General features: G+C 40.7%; 1 protein-coding gene across 2 annotated transcripts in view; it reads right to left on the reverse strand.

The window, feature by feature from the left end:
• Positions 1–18,068, reverse strand: part of LOC137323918 (double-stranded RNA-specific editase 1-like) — a 271,806-nt gene that overhangs the window by 57,103 nt on the left and 196,635 nt on the right. For both annotated transcript variants that reach the window (XM_067988003.1, XM_067988004.1), the window contains one exon: positions 10,038–10,978. In XM_067988003.1, coding sequence (XP_067844104.1) covers positions 10,038–10,978 — 941 coding nt within the window. The remainder of the gene's footprint in view (positions 1–10,037; positions 10,979–18,068) is intronic.

The raw sequence follows: 18,068 nt of genomic DNA on the forward strand, positions 1-18,068 counted from the left end.
ATTTAAGTACCAGGAATTGAATTGTTATTTGAGATAGGAGTGTGCATTTTGATAACTGTATCTTCACTGGGCTTCCCTGTAATCATTTCACACAATTAAAAACAGAACAGCACCGAGACAAATGTCTCTTGAAGAGTGCTTAAAGAAGGTGATTTGACAAACAAGTTAAGCTGCTCAAATAAAAGAATGGAAATCAGAGCCCTACAGAGATCCCTGTCAATTGCTGCTAGTTAATATTATTTGGAGGAAATTGTTTAACATCACTGCCTTGTGATATAAATCCTAAAATGAGGTGAAGAATTGAAATTTACAAAGAAATCTGTCACGTTTCAGGGCAAGAGTTCTTTTCTAATTTTAAGATAATTATTAGATTTCCCTTGGCGCTGTTCATGGATAATCTAGGACCAGCGAGGTAGTTTCTGATCTTTAACAGTCATGCTGGAGCTGTCCGTCCATTGCTGTAATACGATACATTTAGTGAAGCAATATATCACATGCAACGGGGCAATAGGAGAGGAGAAAATAAGGCCAGCGAAAGTGAGGAATATAAAGGAAGAATGAGAAAGACAAATTGGTGGCAGCGAAGACAACAGAATTACATGGAATGTACAGCACAGAAACTGGCCATTCGGCCCAGCAGGTCCATGCTGGTGTTTATGCTTCACACGAGCCTACTCCCAACCCTCTTCATCTAACCCTATCAACATAACCGTCTATTCCTTTCTCCCCCGTGTATTTATCTAGTTTCCCCTTAAACGCACCTATGCTATTCACTTCAACTACTTCTTGTGGTAGCGAGTTCCACATTCTAACCACTCTCTGGGTAAAGAAGTTTCTCCTGAATTCCCTATTGGATTTATTAGTGACTATCTTATATTTATGGTACCCAGTTTTGGTCTCCCCACAAGTGGAAACATCTTCTCTATGTCTATCCTATCGAACACTTTCATAATTTTAAGGGCCTCTATTAGGTCAGCCCTGAGCCTTCTCTTTTCTAGAGAAAAGAGCCCCAGCCTATTCAATCTTTCCTGCTAGGTATAACCTCTCAATTCTGATACTATCGTTAGAAAAGTGGAGACAGACACAGCAACAGGCCTGAACTGACAATGAGGCAGGATGTAATGTAGGGGAAAAAAAGTACAACCCATCTATTGTGAGCTGTTTATAAGTAATACAAAATTAGCACATCGCCCACAGCGCTGCTCACTATGAATGAGTAAAGGCTCAGGGAAAAAGTGGAAGAACAGGTCTGACCAATACAAGCTGGGATGGCAGGCAAGCACTGAGGCCCAGCGTGCATTCCAGAAAAGAGGGAGCTTGTGTCGTCTTGATCTTCTCCAGAGCCTTGATATCCCCATGTGAGAACAAAACAAGGCCTGGAACATGCTAAATGTTATGTTTCCAATTTTGTATTCATCTGTCTTAACAACAACAAAAACAGCTTGCATTTATATAGCACCATTAATGTAGTAAAACATCCCAAGGCACTTCACAGGAGCGTAATCAGACAAAATTTAACATCAAGCCACATAAGGAGATATTAGGGTAAGTGACCAAAAACTTGGTCAAAGAGGTAGGTTTTAAGGAGCGTCTTAAAGGAGGAGAGAGGGGTAGAGAGGCAGAGAGGCTTAGGGAGGGAATTCCAGAGCTTAGGGCCTAGGCAGTTGAAGGCATGGCCACCAACGGTGCAGCGATTAAAATCGGGGATGCGTAAGAGACGAGAAATGGAGGAGCGCTGAGATCTCGGAGGGCTGTAGCGCTGGAGGAAGTTACAGAGATAGGGAGGGGCGAGGCCATGGAGGGATTTGAAAACAAGGATGAGAATTTTAAAAATCAAGGTGTTCCCAGACTGGGAACCCCAATGTAGGTCAGCGAGCATAGAGGTGATGAGTGAACGGGATGGTGCAAGTTAGGATATGGGCAGCAGAGTTTGGATGAGCTCAAAGTTTATGGAGGGTGGAAGATGGGAGGCCGGCCAGGAGAGCATTGGAATAGTCAAGTCTCGAGGTAATAAAGGATGGATGAGGGTTTCAGCAGCAGATGAGCTAAGGCAGAGGTGGAGACGGGGAATGTTAGAGGTGGAAGTAGGCGGTCTTGGTGATGGAACGGATATGGGGTCAGAAGCTCATCTCAGTGTCAAATAGGTTGCTAACGGTCTGGTTCAGCTTCAGACAGTGGCCAGGGAGAGGGATGGAGGTGGTGGTTAGGGAACAGAGTTTGTGGCGGGGACCAAAGTCAATGACTTCGATCTTCCCAATATTTAGTTGGAGGAAATTTTTGCTCATCCAGTACTGAACGTCGAACAAGCAATGTGACAAATGAGAGACACTGGAGGGGTCGAGAGTGATGGTGGAGGGGTGGAGCTGGGTGTCATCAGTGTACATGTGGAATCTGACGTGTTTTCAAATGATGTCGCCGAGGGGCAGTAAGTTCACTAAGACATCGAATTAGCTTTCCCTGCAACCTCACAACACTGGTCATGGGCCTTAACTGTGTAACCCTGTATGGTATATACGGGCCTGGAATTACTGTGACCCAAATGCATCTCCCTGAACAAGTTAACAGGTAAACAGTGGGAGGTATTCGAAGAAGTATTTAGTACAATACAAGACCAATGCATACCTCTAAAGAGCAAAAGTTACACTGTACAGTCAACTTACGAGGTAAGACAGAGTATAAAGCTAAAGGAATTGGCTTACACAAATGCCAAGAAAAATGGCAATCCAACAGACTGAGAGAAATATAGAAAGCAACAAAGGGGCACCAAGAAAATATTAAGAGCTGTAAAAGGGGTAGGAAAAAAACTTCAAGTAACATAAAGGCTAACAATGAATATTTTTTTATAAATACATTAAGTGTAAGATAGTAGCGAAGGCAGATGTAGGTCCATTAAAGACAAACACAGGTATTCATATTGTAACAGACAATAAGGTAATGGCAGATTTATTAAACGAGCACTTTGTATCAGTTTTCACAGTAGAGGAAGAGGATAAAATACCAGTGACAGGTGGGAAACTAAAAATAAACCAAGGGGAGGACTCATCGGATTCAATGTAAGTGGAAAAAATGGGTAATGGGACTTAAGATAGATAAATCTCCAGGACTTGATGGTTTCTACCCCAGGGTATTAAAAGAAGTAGGTGAGGAAATTGCACAAGCGTCATCATAATCTTTTAGGGCTATCTTGATTCAAGAATTATTGGTTAGATTGATAATTTGCGAATGTCACTCCATTATTTAAGAAGGGTGAGAGAGAGAAACCAGTTAACCATAGGCCTGTCAGCTGTAGGGAAGCTACTAGAATCTGTCATTAGGGATAGTGACTGAATACTTGAACAAATATGAGCTGACCAGAGAGCGCCAGCATGGCTTTGTGAAGGGTAAGTCATGTTTGACTAATCTAATTGAATTTTTTTCAGGAGGTCACTAATAAGGTTGATAAGGGAGTATCTATGGATATTATCTATATGGACTTCAAGAAGGCATTCAATAAGGTTCCACTCAAGAGAGTGTAGCAAAAATGAGAGCACACAGAACTGGAGTTGGCCTTTTAACTTGGGTTGGAAATTGGTTGGGAGGTAGGAGACAGAGAGTGGGGATAAAGAGTATGTAGTCAAATTGGCAGGATGTGACAAGTGGTGTCCACCAGGGATCTGTTCTGGAGCCTCAACTTTTCATCGTATTTATTAATGACGTGGATCAAGGAATAGAGAGTTGTATATCCAAGTTTGCAGATGGCACAAAGTTAGGACGGACAGTAAGTAGTGCAAATGGGAGCAGGAGGTTGCAACGGGACAGACAGGTTAAGTGAGTGGGCAAAACTATAGCAAATGGAGTTCAATGTGGATAAATGTGAGGTTAACCACTTTGGGCCCAAGGAAGACAAATCAAGAGTATTTTCTAAATGGTGAGAAACTTGAAAATGTAGAGGAGCAAAGAGATTTAGGAGTCCAGCAGGATCTCCAAAGGCCCTATGAAGTCCTTGATCACCATCTGACTCCTAATGTAACTAAAAAGAAAACATGCCATCACTACCACACCTATTCAAAATCATCTTTTCCACTGATCTGTTGGCCAGTCTTAACTTCAACTGAATCTTATACCTAATCTACATTCCCTTGAAAGCTATTTTCTAAAGTTTAATTTGTCTTCAGATATCACCATTAGGCCACTTGATTTTCATTTTACCAGGCACACTCCTTTTAATCTGAGGGACATTCCTGGATTCTTTGTCCACAAGTATGGATGTAAAAGCCCTTAATCTGTCACCTGTACTGCAGTTATCCATAGCTAGTAGCACCCCCAATCAACCTTACCCAAATTCCTCTTATTTTCAATAATTTATCTCTTAAAATCTGGCACGAGCGTTAAATTATCTGCAGCAATAATTTGGCTAACCAACCCAAGACTGAAGATAGGATTGGCCTCTCGTGTGATGCTCCCTTGGTAAAATAGCTTACTAACACTATCTGGGCTCATACATGAACGATTGGCCAATTGAGAGATGAATAGAGAGCTGCCTATGTGCATGACAATGCACCCTAAGCCAAGCTTTCAGGAAGAGGGGGTGGAATGAGAGAACTTTGGGATCAACGTGCTGAAAACTCAGTGGAATACAATCATAGGAAAATCGGCTTCTTTGATCCTGACAACAAAAGAAGAACTGAAGATGTCCTCATCCTAAGGGAAAACTGCATAGGTTGTAGGCATCATTTTTTTTAAAAAGTGAAAGGATAAAAAAACTGAGAATTTATTACTTTTTTGTTGCACAAAATAGAGGGGCTGGGATTGCAACCAATTTCACAGAAATCAATCGATTTCAAACAGCGGCAGCAAACAAAAATCAGTCAAATCTATTTTTCTGTTTTTGGTAGAAAGTGTAGCCAATGCCTCAAACAGAAAATGAACTGCTGGACTTTCTCAAAACTGTCTGGCAGTTTCGGATGATAAATCTGGGAAAACATTCACATCCCTGCTGACTGTCAATAAAAGTACAGCAAATATACCTGAGCTATTCATTCAGATCCTATTCAACATCTAAAACACATACCTCTGCAGTAAGACAAATTGCAAAATGAACATTTATTGTTTTTTTTTAATTTGTTCATGGGATATGGGCGTCGCTGGCGAGGCCGGCATTTATTGCCCATCCCTAATTGCCCTTGAGAAGGTGGTGGTGAGCCGCCTTCTTGAACCGCTGCAGTCCGTGTGGTGAAGGTTCTCCCACAGTGCTGTTAGGAAGGGAGTTCCAGGATTTTGGCCCAGTGACGATGAAGGAACGGCGATTTATTTCCAAGTCGGGATGGTGTATGACTTGGAGGGGAACATGCAGGTGGTGTTGTTCCCATGTACCTGCTGCTCTTGTCCTTCCATGTGGTAGAGATCGTGGGTTTGGGAGGTGCTGTCGAAGAAGCCTTGGCCAGTTGCTGCAGTACATCCTGTAGATGGTACACACTGCAGCCACTGTGCGCCGGTGGTGAAGGGAATGAATGTTTAGGGTGGTGGATGGGGTGCCAATCAAGCGGGCTGCTTTGTCCTGGATGGTGTCGAGCTTCTTGAGTGTTGTTGGAGCTGCACTCATCCAGGCAAGTGGAGAGTATTCCATCACACTCCTGACTTGTGCCTTGTAGATGGTGGAAAGGCTTTGGGGAGTCAGGAGGTGAGTCACTCTTCGCAGAATACCCAGCCTCTGGCCTGCTCTTGTAGCCACAGTATTTATATGGCTGGTCCAGTTAGGTTTTTGGTCAATGGTGACCCCCCAGGATGTTGATGGTGGGGGATTCGGCGATGGTAATGCCGTTGAATGTCAAGGGGAGGTGGTTAGACTCTCTCTTGTTGGAGATGGTCATTGCCTGGCACTTTTCTGGCACGAATGTTACTTGCCACTTACGAGCCCAAGCCTGGATGTTGTCCAGGTCTTGCTGCATGCGGGCTAGGACTGCTTTATTATCTGAGGTTTATTAGCTGGGTGATCAGATCACTTTTTAGCAAAATACTGAAATGACTGATTTAACATGACGACATGAGCAAATTACCAATTCCTTGTAACAACAGTCTAGAAACAGTTGCATTTTTGAGACAACTTGATGCGCGCCACTTTAACTGTTTAGATCAGTAAGATACTCAATAAATTGGATGGCCAGAGGGTTTTGCTGCTTAAAGCACAGGGCCTGTAAAATCTGCGGCTCCCTGCTTACAATGGGAAAGAATCACGTCAAAGTGTTAAGATTCCCATCCAGAAATATACTAAAGGGTTTTGACAGCAACAACATGGAAGTGACACACACCATTAACTGACAGATTGCTGCTGCCCACCACAGCACTGCTGTGCCAGAATGGCATGAAACGTCCCTACTCAGCAGTGCTATAATCATCAATCATCCTTACTGAACTTTAGATATTTCTTGATACTTTCAAGTATCGGAGACCATAGGAAAGTGGACAGGTTAGCCAGGTCTGAGCTATAACCGAAATATGATAATGTCCATCATAAGAACATAAAATCGAACCAGAGTTAATTTACCGTAGCTCTATAGCTTCAACTCAACCCAAGTTTAACAAACACCCATTATCCCATGCAATAAAAAGGCATGATAGCTGTCAGCGTGTTATATGCAAATCAATGACCCACTGGGTCAGTCTTTCCTCCTCATTATCGTGATCATTGTGGTACTGAACAAAAAGAGAATCAGTTGAAAAAATAATGACACACAAACTGTTGTCATTACACTCTGACATTTGGTCTTCTGGCAATTATCCAGCATGGTGGTTTGAATTAGTTTTTGGCCTCAGTGTGTGTTAACATTTTGGTATTATTCACTGACACATATTCTTCCCAAGCATTCACTGTGCACCATCTATTCAACCGATGTCAAACATAAATGTGACAATAAAACTAAAGGTCTACCTACGGTGAAGATTTTCATTCTCTGAATATTATGGTAATACTCTGGTTCAGCACGCTGAAACAAGACAGTGTCAGGAAGTGAATGGATTCAAATTCAACACAACTTTCTGAAATCCTGATGTCAGCTGTGCTGCTGGGGAGGCAGCAAGTGAGCCCAAGGTGGGAAAACTCAGGAAAAGTCATCAGTAATGTTGGTTGACGCCAACAAGTCTCGTCAACCTGCCTTGAAGAGGCACCAAAAATTTTACATCATAAGAAAATGCCAGACAGCAGGTGCCTCGGCATCTGAAGATAAAAGACAGGTTGACATTTTGAATGGAGACCTTTTTTTCCGTCTCAGATGCTGGCAGATTGCTGTGCATTTCTACTGAGAGTGAATGTATACCAGAGAACTGAGAGCAGCCAACATAATACCCATTTTCTAAAAGGTAATTGCAGTTCAGTTAATTTAACATCTGTGTTAGGGAAAATTTTGAAATCTTTAATTAAAGATGAAATCACCAAATATGTAGGCGAAGAGAGAATAATTAGAAGCACCAATGTGAATTTCAGAAAGGAAGAACGTGCTTGACAAAGCTGATAGAGTTCTACGAGATAAGGTGGATGGAAGAGATGCAGTGAAATGTGGACGAACAAAAAGCCTTTGACACAGGAGATTATTGGAGAAGGTTAAGGGTCATGGAATTGGGGGAAGGATATCAAGTTGCATTTAAAAACTGGTTAGAAGGGAGGAGAGAGTAAAGGGCAGTTTCTCAGAGTGGTTGGAATTGGAGAGTGGTATCCCACAGGATTCTGTTCTAGGACTGCTTCCGTTCATCAACGATTTAGATATAGGGCTAGAGGGACTGGTGTCTAATACTGAAGCAGGAGGCACAGTAAATAATTCTGAGGATCAAAGAAAGCTGCATGAGTACACCGATAAGCAGATGAAACTACAAAAAGGGGCAGATGGAATTCAATGTCTGTGAATGTGAGGTGGTACATTTTGGTTAAAAAAATAAAAGCAATAATTAAACTTGGAATGGGGGGGGAAGTTTGAGTGATACGGAAGAGCAGAGGGATTTGGGGATTCAGGTTCACAAGACACGATAAGCAGCATCTCATGTGAATAAAGCATTTAAAAAAAAGCTAACGGAATATAAAAGTCAAAATGCTATGATGAATCTGCACAAATCCTTAGTAATACCACAGTTGGAGTACAGTTTTGGGCACTACAGAAAGATGCTGAGGGAACACAGATTCAATTGATGCTGCTGCCTGGTATGAGGAAATACAAATATCAAGGAAGACTTGAAAAACTGGAACTGTTTCATTTGAACAGAGGAGATTCTGGGGTGATTTGACAGAGGCTTTTATAATTAGGAAGGGATAGGACAGAGTAGACAGAGACGGAGTGTTTCATATGATTAAGGAGTCCAAAGCAAAGGGACATAGATCATAGAATCAAACAGCAAAGGAGGCCGCCATTCGGTTCATCATGCCAATGCTGGCTCTTTGAAAGATCTATCCTTGTGTCCCACTTCCCTGCTCTTTCCCTATAACCCTGCAATTTTTTCCTTTTCAAGTATATATCCAATTCCCCTTTAAAAATTAAATATAAGATTAAATGCAAGAGATTTAGTTCAGAGAGCAAGGAAACATTTTTGTCTTCAACAGGGAGTTGTACGGCTGTAGAATATACTACTGCAGTTAGTAATTTGGGCAGAGACCATGTCAACATTTAAGAATGAGTTAGATAGGTGGTTGAAGGAAAAAGAGATATGGATTATAACTCATGAGGTGGATTAAAACCAATTAAAACTGGTCGGGCCGAACAGCCTATTTTCATGTTGTAATATCCATGTAATTTTCAGCATTTGCTCTTTTTAGTTTAGGTTTTCAGCATCCATACTGTTTAATCTCATAGTAACATCCATATATCATTAAAAATCATATGTCTGAGCATACTTCCTGTTGACAAAACCTTATTTCCTGCACTAAAGACAAGACACTTTGAAATCTTTCTAACAAAGAAACATTAAATATGATGTACACTTCGCTGTGTCATAAATTAAATAATGCTGGGAACATGATTGGCATTTTGTCCTTGAAATCAGTGGAATAGATTATTGAAAACAAAGTGATCAATATAAATAAATAAAATTCAAGGAGCACAGTAACTATTTTAATTCTCTTAATATTGCAATTTTAAAGAAATAAACTCATCACAAAGATTACTTAAATATCCAATGATAAAAATTTTGGTGTAATCTTGTTTTATTTTCCATCCATTCCAGTCCATGTTTAAAATACTAAGGTTAAAACATCAAGTGCTGATGATATTGCAAGTTACTGGCTGGCAGGGTTTGCTCAGCCCAAGAGAGTAGAAAGCTGAGTTAAGAGACTTATCATGCTGAGTCATCTCTGGGATTCTACCCATCTCCAGGAATGTTAATGAATTCCTTCTTAGTTTGTATCAGTAACTCTTTCAAATTTGTACTTTCAAAGTCACAGTTTAAACAAACCAAAATTCAAAAATTGACAAAAAATGATTATCACAATTGTTGGTAACTATAGTGTCAGCAGCAAGATTCCCTCGAAGATTAGAGCCAAGTATTTGCCATAATTTAAGAGCTTTCCGGATCAAATTTTTGCTAGGAATTTGTAGTACACTTCCAATTAAATATTAATTTGGAGAATCACAAAGATCTCACCTGGAAAAGGAAGCATCAAAATGGTGTGACCTTCCAGAGAAAACATCTTTACAAAACATTTGTTCATTTATTAGCTCAAGATGCAACTGTTAAGGGACAATGCACATTAGAGCGCATAAAGAGGACCTGCTCACAGGCCTTTGCCAATGATAACAGGAGCTGCACAATTTGTCCTTCCTCTGGAAAGCATCAGATTAGCAATGAACCCCAGCACCATGCCCTCCTCAGAACGACACTTGAGGAGTAGTGTGGCTCACTGATGCTGTATGGAAAAAATTCAATACAAACAAAAATGTGTTATGTTTTACTCAAATTCTCAAGTTCCTAGATTGAGTCTACCAGTATTATTACTGCGCCTTTCACCCTAATTGTTAAAAAGCATCACTCCACATTATGCTCAACAGCCCAAGTGCCAAGAGTAAAAACAATTTCCTTACCTGAGGCAGGTGAAGCTGAAGACCTTCACTGGGAATAGGCTGCCGTGATGGCGTTGAGTCCAGTTGCATGTTAAACAGAGTCTGTAGAGTTGCTTGAGCAGCACGAGCTTTTGCCAACTTCTTGTTCCTCCCTGACCCTTCAAATGTCTGCCCATCTACAGTCACTGCCATGATGAAATTTTTCGCATGGCTCTCTCCACTCTCAGAAACAAACTCATATTTGAGTCCTGGGCGCAGTTCATTCAGGATCATGACTGGGTTCTTCCCACTGGTCATGGCAAAAGGAGATGGAGCAATCAGTGCTGACTGACATACACTACTTCCTCCAACACCACAGGAGAGACCAAAAGAGTTATAGTCACCCGAACTGAAAGAACCATCTCCATTGGATCCCAAGAGATAAGGATCATCTCCTTGTGCTGGGGTTTCAAATCCATTAAAAAGAGTATCTGGGAAGTCAGAATGATCTGACGTAAAGTCCGTATTCACATTCAGCATTCGACCCATAGCCAGGTGGGCCTCAGAGGCATTTGGAAACTGAACAAAGGATCTCAGGGCTTTTTCAGCTACATGCAACTTGGCTTTTTTCTTGGTGGGCCCAGAGCCTTCAAAGGTTTGTCCATTGACCTCCACAGCCATGATGAAAACAGGAGCATGGACTGGGCCAGACTGAGACAGCAACTTGTACTGGAGGCCAGGTTTGATCTCATTCAATTGCATTAGTGCATTCTTTGGCAGAATGGGACCTGGTGTTTTCTTCCTCTTCTTGGCACGGAACTTAGGATGCGAGTGCCCGTTATTGCCCTCTTCCAATGGTCGTTTTCTGTTAATGGAGGAATTGCTGCCATTTGAAAGCTGCGTCTCACCAGGAGCTTGACTGCTTTCCTTAAGAGAGATGTTCTCCAGATTACGGTTCTCTTTTACGTCAGTGCTGCTTGAACCTGCGGTGCCCAGAAAGAGCAACTTACAACGCCTTCGTTGTAGGATCTTGTAAATGCAAAATTTAGAGATTCCTCATCTGTCTTTGCAACAGAATGAGTGATGTGTTTTGAGATTCATCTTGGGATGGGATCGTTTGGATTTAGGCCAATGACAGAATATAACAAAACAATTAAAAACTATCAAAAAAATGAAAATCTACATAGTTAATAACCCAAAGCAGCCCAAAATGGTAATGAATTTCCAAGGGTAAAAAGAACAGATACTTTTGTGTGGGAAAGGTTAAGTGGGAATATTAATACTTGACATTATGATAATAGGGTTCTACACTGTAGTATTATGTATAGTCCATATATAGGTAAAACATTACAATGCCATATCTTAAGTAGCAATTAACAAGACCATTATTGTTCTTGTTATGTTATTTTTCAGTGTTTATAGTACTGTATATACTCATAATGTGACAATTATCAACCTTAGATAAAGTTACAAAACTACAAGTCACAGACAGAATTCTCCACTTTCAATTTTTATTCCATTTGTGTTTTCTTCAGAAATGCCACCTAATATTTCCCAGTATAGAGGACAGGCAGGCCTCCTGCTTCTTTGCCAAGTCACTCTGACTGCTAGTACATGAACAGAAGTAACTTGTACTGATTTACCGCCAGTTTTTCTCCACCTTCTTACAGAAAGTGCATCTCTGTGTGGGAATGGCCATGCCGTGTTCTACCACACCAAAGGCCAGGACCACCAGGCCTCCTGAAAAGAGATATTTTCAAAGATACATCTTTTCTACAGCTATGTAACTTGTTACAGATACCTTAAACAACCGCCATCTCTTTCAGCCTTATCCTGAACACATTCCGTTGGAGAAATTTAGTTTGTAGAGGTGATTCTTTAACTTTCTTTATGGAACAAATTAAGTGGAATTTCCTCTGGGGCCCTTTCTGTTCATATAAAAATCCGTATCACAGCACTGTATTTCAGTGTTAGCGCATAGAATTGTTAAAATTATATTAAAATCTTGCTACTTTAAAACAGCTGAAGCTCTGTGTGCAGTTCATTCTCAGAACAGATTATAAAGATTGTATAACCCCGGAGCAGTCTAAAACAGGAGATCATACCATTTGGAGCATTTTTGGATTAAATCCTAGTTATTTACCAATGAGGTAGGTTACACAGCTATGAGAATTGTGCTGATATAGCAGATAGAAGAGAATGCAAATGTCATCCAGTCTGATTTACAATCAGACATCAGGTAAAATTCCCTCCCTCCGGTACATTCACACACAATGTGCGTGGGTGGGGGGTGGGGGCAGGGGTGGTTAGAACACATGGTTCTCTCATACACATCACCTCATTCCATTCACAAAGCTGATGGAATACCAGTCAAATTTTCATTTATAACATCCTTCAGCAAAAGGTCCATAGGTTACTCCTTTGGAGCTCAGAAAAATATCTGTAATGCCAGAGTGGGAATTCCTAACACCAGACAGTAGAGGAACAGAGAGGGATAAAACAGATGGACAAGCAAAGTGCAAAACGAAAAAAAAAAATCTGATCACCTTCATTTACTGTGGCAAAATGGCCACCAAGCAAACATGGACGCCATCTTGTCCATATTTACGTGCACATCTTGGGGTATCTGATTGATGATGACCTGGTCATGGATTTCCCCTACACCATTATAATGACATTGACAATACAAAAGGAGAAGAGATGCAACAAAAACAATTTTCAGCTTAGTTTTCAAAGGTAGCAATTTTGTGCTGGTGGTTACACCTATCACTGGAAGACATATCTGTATTCGGTTAAATTTTACCCAATTATTAGCATATGAATTTGGACAATATGTGTATGGATACCTGAAATATCTGCACATATGAAACATCTGCAGACACAGTTGGATCTGGAGTAACAGCTGGTGAAATGCCTGTATATACAGTGACTCTGCAGTAAGAGCAGGCAAGACATTTGCATGGAGACCTGGATCTGCAGTCAGAACAGGTGTCCAAACAGAGTAGCTCTTCCACTGAAAAAATATTTATTCATTGAGTAGAGGATAAAGGTGACCCTCATGGACTAATTTTCAACATCACAATGTTAGACATTGATGTTTAAGATGGCAATAGGATGTAATATTTGAGATTGTAAACTACAACGACTAATAAACTATAACGTAAAAACTGGGGAAGAATCACTCGAATACTGTTGACGGGTGACACTAAATCTGGAGCCTGTGTAACAGCAAATGAATGGAACTTATTTCAGTAAGCATGTTCATGTGAATGGATAAAGTGAGTCATCAATGAGTTAGCTTTTCTGTTGAGAAAATGTTAAATTTGACTTCAAACTCCACATACAATTGAATATTCCACCAGTATACATAAACAAAACCCCCGTATAGTCATACACCTGGGACAATGTCCCAAAGTTTGGCAATATACAGAAGCTATTTTGTTCAGTTGCTGTAAATGAAGGCCTTGTTCTGAACCACTCCTTGCAGGTCTTATCTAGAGGAGGCACCAGAGACTGAATTGAAACAGCGAAAAACACATAAAAAATAAAGTCCACCAGGTGTGAAAGAGAACTAAATGGGATGAAGGACGGAATCTTGGTTTGAGGAAACAGAACTACATTCAAATGATGAGGGAGACCACACTTACAGTAGGGTAATCTGAAATAGTTGCATGTGGAGGTGACTGAATGAGGAACTGAGTTATGCCCCAGTGGAATTGTGTTCCACTTGAATGAAATGCATTCAACCGTAAGTGGAGTTTGAACAAATGAGAAAGAATACCAATTACCTCCAGGATAATTCAGTCAAAGGTTCTTTCGAGTAAGATCATGTGGAGGAATTGAAATACTACTACTATAACCTAGACTCCCCATGAAACGAGAAGGAAGTTTAGTGCCATTTCATTCATCAGCAAGATGGAGGAATCACGTAATTTAACTCCTCTCAGGAAGATGTTGAGTGGACAAGGTTTGTTACTAACAAACCCCTTGCTTAAGAATTCTCATGTTGGGGAATACTGAAGGGTCTAAGTGTGACAGCACACAAGAAATTCTAGCAACAATCAACTCAGGCTGTTAAGGCTGATTAATTACAGTTTCTATATTGGAAAAGAATTTCACAGTATTATTTTTTTTAAATTTAGAATATGCACTTTTGCTTACATAGTTAGCAGACATAAAACTAAACACAAACAAAACCTGGGGTTTTGCAAATTGTGTACTTCACAAATGCCAGCATTAGTAATAGATATTTCTTGGGAGATCCAAACTATGTTAACACTGGATAACGGGATTTCACCATAAATTAACCTCTTGTTACTATTTGGCACCCATATGTGGCATCATAAGGGCTTGCTATGTGATCTGAATATGACGGCCTTTTTCTTCTTCCACCCCGTTCCCCTAGATCATCTAATAGGTTGCTCGGTAAGGCTGGTATCCATTCCAACACAAAGCTATATATTTCAATGCAAAAAGTTGCTCTCCCACTGGCAGAAGTGACTGAGACTACAACATAATTACCCTGTTGCAATTCCCTCACTCTTTCAAATGGCCTTAGCACAGTTACTTGGAAAATGTACATTCACTAGTGGCAGAGAATTCAAAGGCAGATCAAAGCTTACTTCTTGTGCTGCCGCTGTTCTATTTGAATTTGGTGCACGTGGTGCACTTTAATTTTTTTTAAATCAGGGTAATTAGCTACAGATTTGTGACCTTTAGCTATAAAGACTGAAGGAGAACACAGTGCTCCACTCTATTCAACTCATGTATTCATGCTTACTGAAAGGCAGAAGTGTGAGAGCTGAAACAAGGAATGGCTGCACCTGCCAGGAGAATGTTTCACAAAACGAATACCCACTCTGGCATGATATTAAAGGAAAAGTATCCAGATATAGAAGAATGCAGTCTTCAAAAAGGTCTTGATCAAATTAATTACCCTTTCTAAAAGAAACAAAACCAATTTTAAAATACAACTGCACCACTACACAGATATATACTAATGGTTTGCGACACAAAGTGTGCAGCAAGCAAGGCACAACATCGAATTTCCAATATAAATGGTCACTGGGTTTGGTCCTATAAATTCTAAATAATTGGGCAAGTGGTGGTTGAGAAAGTCATTCTGAAGACACCCAGGCAACAGTATTGCAACTCAACACACCTCCTGTAATGCTTTCAATGATATGCGAAACAGTGCATTCCACTTGTAGTAGTTTGTCCAGACTGCTGGATACGCGTTGGGAGAATTGCATACATCCAAATCAAAATGTTAGCATGTTTTTTTGGGGGAATACTTCTAGATAAACTGTAGTTCATACACAACATCTGACAAAGCAGTTGCTGGATTTTGTATTTTGTGTTTTTAAAAGGATATGTTGATAGGGTTAGATGAAGTAGGGTGGGAGGAGGCTCGTGTGGAGCATAAACACCGGCACAGACCAGTTGGGCCAAATGGCCTGTTTCTGTGCTGTACATTATGAATAATTAGATTTTTCAAGAACAGTTTAAGATTTGTGGGGCACTGCAGCAGTTCTCATGGGGCACTCCACTGCAGCAGTTCTCATGGGGCACTCCACTGCAGCAGTTCTCATGGGGCACTCTAGCAGTTTAAAAGACAACACAAAAAGATTAGCTGACGATTTCAAGATACTTTCACAATATGCTACCTCACTTTTTTCTGGTCCAGTTCATCTCATCTTTTCTGGAGATGCTGAGTTAGGGAGGGCTTGGGAGTGGAAGCTTGGCTGTGCTCTGCTGAGGCTAATCAGGGAGGACTGGAGAACAGGGACCTTAAATTTGTCAAGTTATGGCCAACATCAAGTTTACATGAGACAGCCCGCTACCAGCACCTTACACTGTATTTGCTGTTGTAAAAGAACCCAATATTACCATTTGATAAATCAAGAATTTGAGGAAGGAACAAAGAAGAAAGGAGAAAACGATTAGTTCAACAATGAAGGGCTGTCGTTTCACTTGACTGTGCGGTGTTATTGTAGGATGTGAGGCAGAACAGAAATTGACATAATTATCAACAAATGTTGCCAGTTGTTGATTATGAAGCCTGCATAACTAAACATCAACAAAAATTACAAGGAAACATAAAATTCAAAAAATAAAGTTTTTGTATTGTTAATTTTTTCTTTAAATGACTGAACTACTAATGATGCTAAACAAACATCACAGGAAATTAACTTGGTCTGCCTCAGGAACATTTACCAGTTTAAAAAAAATAAAACATGAAGTGACATCACCTCAAAGAACACATGATTGGTTAAGGATGACACTTTTAAGCTCAGTACAGCAGATGAATAGGGCAGATTAGTCTATTATGTTTCATGATTTGTACTGAAAAGAGCAAGGATGTACTGCAGCTATCAGTCTCAGGTAAGTTTATACCATCTGGCTCCAACAGCAGTTCACCTGCCCGGGAAATCTCCCTGCACAAATTGTTTTTACAAACATACGCAGAGCTCGTCTCCCAGCAGTTACAATTTAAATGTTTAGAAAGTGGGTAACAGTGTCTGCACTATTTCACCATCTAATTGAAATGTGAATTGGTTTAAAAGTAAGGAGTGCAGGAGATCCAAGAACGCTTGGAGCACGTTTTAAACCCGATTTGACATTGCACTGTGGTTAGTCCATGCAACGTCAAACCCAAGTGGTACAAGACCAATCTTCTTCGAATCTCCACTTCTCTCTCTACTCAGGTGGGGCCCCAGCTCTGGCTTTAGGTTGCTATTAGCATAGCTGCAGAGCCCCCAAAAGACTATTTAACTTTACGGTGCTAAGACCAACAGGAAAGGAAAAAGGAACTACAGAATAAAGGATCAGAACAATAAAACATGGAGGCAGTTTCAATGAGGCTGTTAAAGGGGAAAGCTTGACAGAATTACTGGAAGCAGCACTTGCAGACTCCAACCTGAGCTGGTGGTCATATAAAGTAATAAGAGTTCTGTGCTCTGGGTTTTGCTTTAACAGAGGTTTGCATCACCTGATCCAAATTGCCTCTCCCAATTCTATCCAGCTACTCTAGCTAGGGGTGCATACATGTAGATGTCAGGTGACCACAGGACCAGTCTTGGCTGTGGCAGCCTCCCCTAGTTGAACAGCTTGCTAGCACTCACTATTGAGCCTAACAGATGAAGAAGGCTTCATGGGTGAAGTATCCAAAGGCCACAAGTGCCCATGGAACCATACCCCAGCATGGGTCATCACCTTTAGCAAAGGAGGAGGGGTGGGGGTGGGGGCAGGGTAAAAAAAAACATTTGTGTTGAAACAATACAAGTTTCAGTTTCAATAATCTCTTCCAGCCCAGACAGATTAAAAAATGTTGGTTGTGTTAAGTCGCTTTAAAACAAAAGTCAAATCAAATTTCAAACATGAGCCAGTTAATCCAATTGTTTCTCTGCAATTTGGTTCCTGATAAAACTATTAATTAGTTGCCAGTGGCCTACATGGACATGTGGACTCTTCAATCCGATTCAGTTAGTACATGTAGTAGATGGCATTCTGCTTCATCTATAGGGCACATAAGATGGAACCAGTTCCACCATCCGTAAATTGAAAAAGAGGTGCTTGACAGTGAGCCACATCTTCTCAAATCAGACTCACGTGGCGTACAATGGAACAAAATAACTTCAAGTACAGAATGAGAAGAAGCCATTGGGCCCATGAGGTTTGCTTCTTCTGGAAGGCTATGAATAACTTGCACTGCCGGAATCTTCCTAAGTGAGCTAATTTCCTGAGGAAAACGAATTACCCCAGATTTAACTTTGAAGAGATAAAAGTCTAAAATTTCTCAATTCCTGAAGGTAAGCTAGTCTCACTTTATAATCTACATTATTCAATTCTGACCAGAAATATGCCACATAAAAAAGTACTCCACCTAAGAGTCAGACATATCTGCTAGCATCAGATTCAGATTCAGTACATGGCGAAGCAGGTATTTCACTACATTGCCAACTGTACCTTCTCGAACTGGATCTGATGTCAACACATGGAGTAACCCATACTCCATTTGGCTGCCGGCTGTCCACGATTTGCTACATTCTAGTAAACCCTGGGTTGGAAATA

This window comes from Heptranchias perlo, chromosome 7 (assembly GCF_035084215.1).
Source record: "Heptranchias perlo isolate sHepPer1 chromosome 7, sHepPer1.hap1, whole genome shotgun sequence".
Classification (NCBI taxonomy): Eukaryota; Metazoa; Chordata; class Chondrichthyes; order Hexanchiformes; family Hexanchidae; genus Heptranchias; species Heptranchias perlo.